Source organism: Pyrus communis, chromosome 11, assembly GCF_041283825.1.
Source record: "Pyrus communis isolate YQ-2024b chromosome 11, ASM4128382v1, whole genome shotgun sequence".
Taxonomy (NCBI): domain Eukaryota; kingdom Viridiplantae; phylum Streptophyta; class Magnoliopsida; order Rosales; family Rosaceae; genus Pyrus; species Pyrus communis.
This window is the reverse complement of record NC_142575.1, coordinates 1604537-1616070: the sequence shown is the minus strand read 5'-3', so window position 1 is coordinate 1616070 and position 11534 is coordinate 1604537. Positions and strand designations below refer to the sequence as shown.

The following is an 11534-nucleotide window of genomic DNA, read 5'->3' as shown; positions in this document are numbered from 1 at the left end:
CAGGATATCCCAGAATTTGTTCTGGACCCCAGAATTTGTTATAGCTAGCAATTAGGGGAAAACTTTTTGCATGTGATTTTGGCTTTCATAATAAAATATATGAGAAGAATACAAAAATGAATTGTTGAAGAGCCAAAAGAATAGGGCATATGCTGGTTTTATCTTGATGCAGATGCTCTCTTTGTTCACCATCAGCACAAGACTAATTAATCATCTCCCACACACATATAAACTTTAGTGAGAGAAAAAGAATTATATATGTTCGAATTGTTGAGAGCATCCTACATTAGAGAATGGAGGTTTTGCACTAATGTGTATAATATCCTCTTAGTTGTTGAAATTATTCATTAATTAGATAATAAAATCTTTGTATTAATGCTTAAAGATCTCGAATTAATTTATTTTGAGTTTAAATATTCATATCTTGATATGGTATACAAGCAAACTACCTACGTGTCGAACCTAATATTTACTGAATATTGTTGGGTTTATACATCTTACCTCTCAAAATATATGTATGAGAGCCGCCAAATAATAGTGAGATCCACACACATCATGCAATGGATGTTATATAGAATTATCATGCACATACAACAGTTTCTTCACTTATCCACCATATAAAATCATGTGGGGATCAAGATTTTACAAGACTAGCTAGTATATGCTTTCGATTTCAAATATACGGTGAAGTTCAATACTTTCTTTTGTCACCCTAAAAATGACATCTCCTTATGAAACCGAATGAGTACTACATAATACCAATAAATAGAACATTTGTAGCCACAGAAGGTAGGACCAACTTGCAAACATATGATACTTCAATTGTAACAAAAAAACAAATTGATGGGCTCGTAGTTTTGTCGAAAGGCGCTTGCATGGGCTCATGTTCACATGGATCTGGACCACATTGGCATAGTGTGTACAATTAAGCAACCATGGACCATATATTGACTGATATGTTTCGACTGTGACAAGCTAACTCAACAGCTTTCACACATTATTGATCAGAGAAAGAGTAGCTGATACCAATCTATAAAATATTTGATATTTCTGTTGTTCTCAATGTTATGTTATTATTTTGTCGATATATATATTTCTTAATGTTGACATTGTACTAGCAACTGTAGATTGGGAAGTATCACACTTTTATTGGCCCCATAATAGCAAATGGAAGTATTGATAAACTTATATATTTTATTTTCAGCTTTGATAAGAGTACACACTCATATAAAAATATATATATATATACGCACACTCACTCACAATTTTATTCCTTAAACCATGGAGTTAATGCCTATTGCTACTAAACACGGTTCCAGCTTTCTACATTGCGTAATTGTGGGGAAAGCTCGCCAATATCATTGTCAGAAGTCATATGAGTTAAAACTATGCTAACAAAAAACAAAAGCAAAGAGAAAGAGTTATGGACCAAAAGCACACACTAGTTCATTGTTCAAATAGAGATGCTATACGGAACTCCCTTTCCTGTAACCCCAGGTTGTGAAAAGGGTTTCAAAAGCTCATAAGGCACAACCCCAGCTCCATTTCGGTTCTTCAGCTCACTACTGGCATTTCGATCATCGATTGTTCCTTCAATCGCCAACAATCTCCCCTTAAACCGTTCAAACGCCGCCTTTATAACAGGCTCTTCAGCCCACGCCTGCTCCATCTTCTCTCCAATGTACTCTTCATCCGGTGAATGATTCGACAAAATGTCCAAAACAGCCATGATTGTTGTTGCTTGGATTTGTGTAGGAAAGCATTGCAAAAGTGCACTTTCAGGTTTTCTTACGAAGTTTTTCCAATCCTCTTCTGAGGGGTCCTCAGTGGGCATATTGGTCCTTGCAATTGTTGGCCTGTTAGGAAAATAACCTGCATAGGCATATTGGCCAAAGTTGACAGCTGCATGGTGACCAGATGCAACCCAAACCATTGTTGTGATGATGCCCATTAGGTCTTCCGGAGTGTTGAGTTCTGGCCACCATGGCTCATCTTTTTTGTCTGCATGGCCAACTGTTTTAATTTCTGTCCACCATGCTTGGAGCTCTTGATCAGTCTGGACAATGCTGGAGTCTGGGTAGTAGTGGTTTACATAGTCAGTGACCCATTGTTTAATGGCATCCCATAAGAGGAGTCCATCATTGGCAAAAGGGTAATCTTCAATTGTTAGCCTTAGCCCATGTGGAGCAGTTGGGTCCTCAACAGCCATGCCCCTAGCAATTACAAATTAAATATCGTCACTAACATGTTAGTTAAACAGTACCTTTAGAAGAAAATTAGATAATTTGTTCTATTATCATATGAGGAAGCTCACAAGAAAATATGTCAATAATCACTTATATTAGTTCCACAAATGGATTGACATATGAACCACTAATAGACCTTTCATCTACTTCATTAAGTCATCCTAGTATCACGAAACTACATGCAGGTTAGGCATGTTTAGTTGTCAAACTATCAATCTATCAAATTGTCAATTTAAAATGTCCATTCAATCAAGAGTCCACATAATCAGTGTCCAAATACTTGTTATTATGTTAATTATATCATAACATGTTAGACTCTTTAACAAGAGACGTTTCCTTAACATTGTGTATCTACACAGCCAGGTAAGAGTACATACCTTCTAATAAGGTCAGCTGGGAGTGCCTCTTGGTCAAACCGCCATTCCTTCCCATAGGCAACAGAGCAAAGCTCAAGGGAGTACTTTCCAGGCGAAAATGAGGTTTCGATGATACCACCGGCATTGATGAGTGATTCGCGAGCAAGAGAATTAATCTCCATGGTGTATCTGAAATGGGGATGTAACAATCTATAGATTGGGTGCATGACACTCAGTTGGCGATTTGTGGCGATTATGTAGGGTTCTGTGGCACAATGTGTTCGTAGCCTGCAAAGCAACGAGAGATGCTATTAATCGGTTCCCCTAGAATATTGGATAAATAAAAATATTTCGACTACATTATTTGTATCACCTTTTAAATCACTAGTGTAAGAATGTGATATTTTAAAATCACTAGTGTAAGAATGTGATATTTTATGTAACATTAATTTTATTTATTTCTTACCAGTGACTAACAAGCTGATGATAACCAGAATCGTGGGCAAGGACATGAGCTTTAGCAAGCCTCCAGAGCCAGACATCCGTGGCGTTCCACGCCGGTTGGAAAACTTGCTTCCATTGTGGCTTTCCGTCCATCGGTGGTCTTGTTAGCTCAATGACCAGTGGCCTGAGTGTACCTTCAGGGGTAAGAAAAAACAAAGTCCTCGATCCATATAGTGTGGTGCCTTCGAGCTTTCTTACTTTGCTCACATAGGGTAGAAACAAATCATGGTAATCTAAAATAAACAACTTCTTTTCTTTTATGGCCTGCATCCATATATCAAATCCATTTAAATGATATAACGTGTCAGACTTCGAACAAGAACATATATTATTCTCTTGTAAATAATATTATGATATATCTACCTCAGTAATTGTTGCGAAACCTTTTATCTCTTGCTCAATTATTTCTTTGGTTATAGCTGATTCAGGCGGGCCATAGATCTTTGGGTCTAGTTCACTCTTCAGTGGCCATTCCTGCAATTATATTTTATTTATTATTTTCATATTTTCTTTTTTGGAATTCTATTTTTTGACAATATGGACGAGCATAAGAAATAAACTTAATGCTTAGTAGTGTCACTACACAGAGATAAGTAATTCATACCGTCACCAATTTGATGCTGTAAGGGTTGAGACCTGCAAGAGTCTGCCTAGCAAACTCGTCGTCCCTAAACCAAAAGAATTTGTCCCCTAAATATAAGCCCAACGAAGAAAGTTCAATTAGTTAGATATTGTGAGAAAGTTATGCATACAATGATGCAAATACAAACATAAATGCCACTTAATACTACAATCTAGTGATATTCCTCTTCATTTATAGGTGAGATGTTTTAGGTTTGATTATCACCAAAGGTGAATTTGAACAACATTATTGGTAATCCATTGTGAGGCTTAGCCCACTCCCTCACCCATGAATACAAACAATTCAAAAAAAAAAAATTTACACACAAATAAATGGAGAATATTTGATATTTTTACTTTTATATTTTTAGATTGTAGATGTGGACCACACACATATATATATGCTTTTTTTTTCTTCAACAGTCAACAACTATATAAGGAAAAAAGAACAATAGTCACAGAACAAGCGTGGCTTAATTTGTAGACTTTTTGTCACCCTTTTATATCCGCTATCTAACAACAACGACGTTGCTCAGTAATTGTTGCCTATTTTGTTGTAGTTTCACTTAACTAACAGTTGTGAGGCTCATTGTCTAATACACATATATTGGTACGTGAGAGGTTGAATTTGCTTACGATTCATTGTTTCTGGGGGTACAAAACGCAAAACGTCATCTCCAGAAGACATAACCTTGACTAGCGTGGGAAGCAAGGCTTTGAGAACCCCTTGTTCCTTGAAGGGAGGCAACTGAATCCCCTCGTGGAAAAGTGAGTCTATGGCCGTGAAGTACTTGAACCCAAGTTCAGTGTCAGCGATCGCTATCTCCAGCGATGGTACCAATGCGTGCATCACAGAGTACAGTGTCTTTGCTGAAAATGTTAGCTGCTTTACTTCTGAGAAGGCTTCATCTCTAGGAACGTACCAATGTTTTCTGCTCCTTTTCTCGGACATTGAATCTATATGTATAACCATTGATTAGTAACTTTAAGATAACATTTTAAAACAGTGTTCTCTTGTCATACAATTATATATAGTACACAGTTTTTTTTTTTTAATTACTATTATTAAGGGAATGGAGAAGAGTTTGAAACAACTACATTAATTTAGAGAGGAAGTTCTAAACCTTGGACGTATGGGTAGAAGAAACACAACACCCTATCCACTAGGAGATTGGGTCACATGCAATAATAGTACATGGTTAGCTAGCTATAATTTTGTCACCATGAAGTCAATTCTGATTTGAGTTTGTGCAATCAATCTAAATTAATAATCTGATAACATAACATGTTAGATTGTAGTGAAAAAAACATGTAATGTTGTACCTGCGTCGCATGGTGGTCGTCCAGTTCTACAACGTCTGGGATACGGGAATTCTTGGCCACCAAGTACTGGTCTTTCTAGTCTTAAATTCTTATCAGGATCACCAAGATCGTTGTAAACATCGTAGTCATATATCCTCTCGAAGCTCTTCCGCTCTCCCTGGCCATTGCCTCGCAAGGTCACGAGCTCCTCTTCTCTTAGCTTAGCCAACCCACTTGGTGTTTGAGATGGCAAGTATGACTGTTCCACACATGCACAAAATCATGCACCAGTCGAAACGAAGGTCAAGATCAAACGGTTAAAAAAATGCAGGTTGGGTTTTAATGAGTAATAACCAATAACAAGTAATCCTTATTTAAGTCTATTATTTCATTCTCCACGGAGCAAAATTGCAAACAGATTAAATCAACTAATTAAGTTGTAGGGTTTTTATTAGAAGCACAACAAAAGTTTTATTAAAAATTAAATTGTTTTAGGAAGGGAACCGGATCCCCTCCAGATCCAATAAAATTGAGCCTGCTAAGCAAGCGATCGGACCGTTGAAATTTGATCCAACGGCTACAAACAGGGGGCCTTCTAAAAGTTATAATAATTGTAGTCATTGGATCAAATTTCAACGGCCCGGATCGCCTTCTCAACATGCTTAGTATATATGGATCCAGAGGGGATCTGGTTCCTTTAGGGAGAAGCACTTGGTTTTTTCACAAAGCACTTTTTGTGCTATTATAATCCAAATCAATTTTGTTGCAAATTTGTTGGAAAGATTTTTAGTGTGACTGGCACACAGGATAGTATATCACATGTCACTATATAAATTGTGAGATATGTCTGTTAAAAAGTTAATAACTTAAAAAATAAAATTTTCCACCACTTACATAAAACACGTGGTGTACCACCTGTGTTCCAGTCACAATAAATTTCACGATTTGTTGACTGTTGGTATGCCATGTCACTTCAACTACATATATAATATATATTTTAGCCAGAGATATAATATATGTGATTGGAAAAAGGCTGACCTTGTTTGTGAAGAAGACCCTCTTTGCAGGATTGTCATACTTGGAGTGAATCCAAGAGTTACAGCTATGATGAACAGAGCCACATGGGAGGCCATCGACGACAATTTCCTTGAGAAACATCTCCTTGTGGTGCTCATTCTCTACCAAGATAGCACCTATCTCCCCAAAATCTACTGGAACTTTGAAATCTGTCTCGTATATTATCTCTCCTTCCTGCCGGCGACTCCTGTGTGCATACCCCGCAACCTTCTCCTTCTCCTCTCCAGTTTCTTCATCACAAAGCTTAACAAATTAATAAATCTTCTTTTAAAAAAAACAGTACCAAACGTTAATTACAACCTGCATCTATTTTTAACCACTAAGTATATCGAATTTCTAAATCTTTTTGAGATGAAAAATCTCAATTAATTTAATAGCTAAAGTTTACTTTTGATCAGATTCAGATAGAAGGGAGAAATTGATTATATACTTTGTATTTTAATAAAGAAAAATGCTAAAGAAACTATATTTTTGTACTACTTTATCATCTAATATGGCAAGTGATATATACATATCAATTAATGAGCTCACCCCCCTGACCAACCCCACAGCGGGTGACCCTCTAACTCTCTCTATTGTTCTATCTCTCTCGTACCCACTGTTTGGGTTTGATTTTGCTTGCATAAATTTACAGCAAAAAAAAAGAAAAAAATGGTACATACACATAAAGATATATAGAGGGAATGAGAAACCCTAAAATCATTATCGAAGACTCCTCCCATCAACTTCCACCCCTTCGAAAAGCTAGTTCAAGAAACCACAAAACCCCTCTATCAAAAGAGAGGGAGAGAGAGAGAGAGAGAGAGAGAGAGAGAGAGAGAGAGAGAGAGAGAGAGAGAGAGATAATGCTACAAAAACCAAAATTTTAAATCAAATTTGCAAGCCAAATAATATGTCACCAATAAGAAATAAGCGTTTTAACCAACACTTAAGCAATATATAATCCAATCATCATCATCCACATCATTTGGTTAAAATTTTTGCCGGCAGTGGAGTGGGGTGACTGAAGGGGTAGGTTAGGGCGTAGGGTTTTTTTCTGGCATAGGGTCTTTTGGCTGACCATTTTAGGTTACTCGATCAGAAATCCTTAGAAAGGTCGTTTGTCCTTTAATGTTCGCATGATAGTAGTTAAGATATGGTTTGATGCATATGCATGCTGTGCCGAACGCTATATACATACTTACTGGGATCAAGCTCAGCGCTAACAAGCTCCAATAAGAGTGATTGACCGAGCAAATCTGTTATATCATCAAGTCCTCGGGCTAGACCAAGGTGTGACAGAAAGCCTCCAACTGTAAGCGTCACGGTTAGAGTGGCCTTAACACTATTGAACTTCTTGGTGACAACTTCGGTAGTCACAATGGTAGTGGTGGTGGCAGGAGGAGGAGTTGGAGTAGTAGGGTCTGGAATCGGAGTAGTAGTAATTCTAGTAGTAGTAGTAGTAGTAGTAGTAGTTTTAGTCGTGGTAGTAGGAGTATTACTATTATCACTACTACTACTACTTGTGGCTTTTATGTTTCTGTATTTAATTTCCGGCATGAAGGAAGGCCTTGACCAGACAGGAAATGAAGCACTTCTGGCTCTGCCATGAAAAAATGGCTTTTGAAGGAAGAGAGTTTGGCTGGATTTTGATTGGTGAACTTGGGGCTTCAACATCTGCTTATTTGCGCACAACGAGAGAGAGAAAGGGAGAGGGAGAGGATAACGAAGATAAGAGTGTGTATGTTTGTTTGGCGACTTGGGCTACATGAAGTTATCGTTATATAGAGAATTGGGAGAAGCATATTTAATTACAAAAAGAGTAGTGCTACACTTGTCATCTATTTGTACTATTAGTAATATTAGGAAGGTTAAATTTGTAGTCAAAATTTGCAAACTAAATGATATGTCATCAATAAGAAATGAGCACGTTTATCAACGCTTAAGTAATAATTCAATCATCAACTACCATGTCCTTTAGTTTTTTTTTTTTCAAAAGGGGGACAATTGGTGGAAAGCCATGGATATTCACCCCTTTCAAGGGCCTGAAAGACTCACAGAAACATTTCAGCCTCCCTCTGGAGACAAGTCTGGCTTCCACACCAGAAGCGGGTTTTGAACCCAAGACCTCCAGTTTTTAATTTGAAGGAAGTCTCGCAATCTGCCCTTTATCACTAAGTCACCAGCTCGTGGTTCATGTCATTTAGTTCATAAATTTTGTTTAAAAATTTAGTTTCTCTAGCATTACTATATACTATTATTGTATCATCTCTCTAATGTTATTCTTACCCTATTATTATATCACCAGAATACCACGTGATGTGGAAGTTGAGGTGTCAACCTAGGTGGAATTTCTGTTTATTTTAATAAATGTTTTTTTATTTTTATTTTATTTTTATGCTTAAACCTTATCTGTTAAGTTCCCTGTTTTGTACGATTCACCCCTCCACCTGATCTGAGGCAAACAGATGATAATTCCAATGAAAATTCAAGCCAAAAGCTTCGACAACATCGGGACATAACATGGAATTTTTCATTCCTAAAGGAATAGAAAGAGATTTTGGCGCTAACCAAAAGTTCATGAAGAATTAAGAAAAGAGGTTGTCTTCCAAATCTTCTTCCACTCGGCAAATCCCTAGCAGTAGAAGAGAAGGGAAAACATCGTAAGCAATCCTTTTCATATTTTTGCTCAATGTTGCTGGGATAAAACCCTATGAAATCCAAAGTTTGGCTAGAAGGCACAAACCATTGAAATTGCAAACTTGAAGTTGTTGGCAAAGCAAAACAATCACTATCAATCGCTGGAGCACGATCAGGTTGTAATTTGCCCAGTTGGCAGTGATGAAGGGGGTTGAGCACTATCAATCGTCGATGAAGGAAGGTGAAATTGGAGAGCGTAGAGGGAGGGGGCGCAGCGGTGAGGTTGAAAACATGAGCACGTAGGTTTCATTATTATTTTTGTTAACAATTTTATTAATAAAAAATCATTGATGTAAAATTATAAATATCCACCTTGGCTGACATATGAATTTTTTAATTGATGTAGATGTTCACCTCAATTACGTAAGATGGAATAGAATTGAGATATATTTAGATCACAGATGCCTTCGATCACAATCATTCTAATTTATTGTCATCAAATATACAATTCATAAGTCATGGAGTACTCGAGCTCTCCCGGTAGGAAAAGGTAGACCTGTAAGCTATATCTTGCAATTCGGTGAGCAAATTGGTTTGCGTCACGAGGGACAAATTAACTAAACTTTCGTTCTCTTACAAGAAATGCTATTGGCCTCTTTTAAAAGTGAAATTCTTTATAGATCTTTGTTATCTTATAGTTTAATGTTAATTCCGTGTCAAAATTATAACATTTTGCAAAAGACAATGAAGTGGCTGAGAGTTCATGGAGAATCTCACTTTTAAGAGAATCTCCTTAGCATTTTTCTTCTCTTATTGGGTTAAGTATACAACAATTGTGTTTATAAACAATGGCGCCCAGGAGCGAATCCTAAGCCCCTCTAGTTCAGTTGGAAACTGGAAAACACGATGGTTGTTTCTGTTCGTTCATGTTGTTGCGCTGTTCCCTGCACACTGGGCTTTTGTTTTTTAATTTTTAATCTAGGCCAAAACCAGGTAAAACGGTGACGTTTGATTGTTATCTGAAGAAAAAAATAATTATAATATTATGTGGGGACCACTAGTCCTCATTCCCATCCAACCCGTTCTAGTTTCCCATTCATCCCACCTTTCTGTTCTCAAACGACAAAACCACTTCACTTTTGCACTGATTTTTTTTGCTTGGTGTAAGCAGGGAGAGCTTTACATCTACACATTGATATTTTTTTTTTAAATTAGTAAGTTGAAGTGTGGTCCATATATATATATATATATATATATATATATATATATTGATGCTGCTATTTTGTAATTAAGTAAAGAATATTCAAAACTCAATTGACACATCAGGGTCTTGATATTTATTTATCCATGATACCAATACGTGAAAATTAATTGTTTTCCACATAAATTGTATTCACATATCAATAAGACTGCAAAATGGCAATAATATCCTTTCTTCGTTAAACCCATATATAGTATAGATTTCAACTTGCACTACAGCAGTACACAATAATTAACTCAAAGAATGTACACCCATTTATGAGGTAAAACCCTAGCACTTGGAGAAATGTAATCGAACACTTTGCCAATAGAAACAAATTCACTAAAAGTCAAATAAATGCAGAAAGTTGAGGTTTAAATGTAAAATCAATTGGTAATACGAAAGTAATCAATTAATACTCACAACCCAACTCATCATGTATGACGAATTTTCAATCACCTTGTGTGACGAATTTGAATGTTGTTGTCAATCATCTTGGAGTCCGAAAAAAAAATCTGCTACCACAATCTAGTCCGCCTGAATGCTGTACTTGGCAGCTATATATATGTTGAAGAAACGTGTGAGGCTCTCGATCAAGTTAAGCTGCATCTATCATATACCAATTACGGGAAGACCGATCTGCACCACAATCGTCATTTGATGCATAATATTTAGAGAGAACAACTTTGGTTAGTAACGGTACTCAATCATGAATTCATCTCATTGTATTGTAAATTTGTAATGAAAAAAGGGGCATATGCACTCCTTTCAACTAATCTCTTTCAAATCATTTTATTTATTTTGAAAATAACAGACCGGTGATGTGTGAAGGAGCACAAAAAAAAAAATGATGTGAAAGAAATCGTCTCCTTTCAGAAGGGAAATTCAAACTAAAAACATCCTCGATCACTATCGCATATAAAAGAACAAAAGCAAGCACATTATATAAGAACTGCAAATGCCACAGGTGGCCCTTGTTCTAGCTTGGCCTTTTCTTGGATCTTATTTTCCTTGTGTTTTTTTTGTTTATTGGTAATAAGTTTTAGGCAGCTGATCAGTTGCTTTCGATGAGTCGCTTCAATACAAAGTCACGAAAACAAAGGCAATGCACGTGAAGATTGGAGGAGGAGACGAGTGGAGTACTGGCGGTGGAAACTGTAGAGCCATAGGGACGGAGATTCCTCCTAGACAATTTTAATCTCTGCAAGTTACAAACCAGGGGTCCACGATCGTACGTAAAAAGATGATATGGACATACATGCACACCCACACAATACATTTTTTTTTTTTTATTTCCTCGTATAGTCTACTACTTGAGATTATAGCAATCGATATCCATATGGCCCGGGACTAGGGACCAACATTTTGAAATTGTCTTGTTATATAGTGTAAGGGTAAATATGCAATAGAATTGTCAGAGTGGTGCCATATGGGAGTCTTGGACACTAAAACCTAATTTTGTATGTTTATGTTATCGATAAAGAAATTGTGTTATTGACACTTCAAAAATATTATTATTCGCTACTAAAAATTTGGACACTGAGAACAAACTTGAAATTGTGCCCTATG

The 11534-nt window shown here is 36.7% G+C and overlaps 1 protein-coding gene across 1 annotated transcript; it reads right to left on the bottom strand.

Annotated features, from left to right (window-relative positions):
• Nucleotides 1–1176: 1176 nt before the first annotated feature.
• Nucleotides 1177–7900, bottom strand: LOC137743685 (linoleate 13S-lipoxygenase 2-1, chloroplastic). Its single transcript, XM_068483616.2, has 9 exons — nucleotides 7291–7900; nucleotides 6068–6336; nucleotides 5051–5288; nucleotides 4364–4684; nucleotides 3711–3796; nucleotides 3470–3580; nucleotides 3069–3370; nucleotides 2624–2890; nucleotides 1177–2213 (listed from the first exon to the last, which is right to left on the bottom strand). The coding sequence occupies exons 1-9, from the start codon at nucleotides 7760–7762 to the stop codon at nucleotides 1454–1456; spliced, it is 2826 nt and encodes a 941-aa protein (XP_068339717.2). The 5' UTR covers nucleotides 7763–7900; the 3' UTR covers nucleotides 1177–1453.
• Between the last annotated feature and the right edge of the window lie 3634 nt (nucleotides 7901–11534).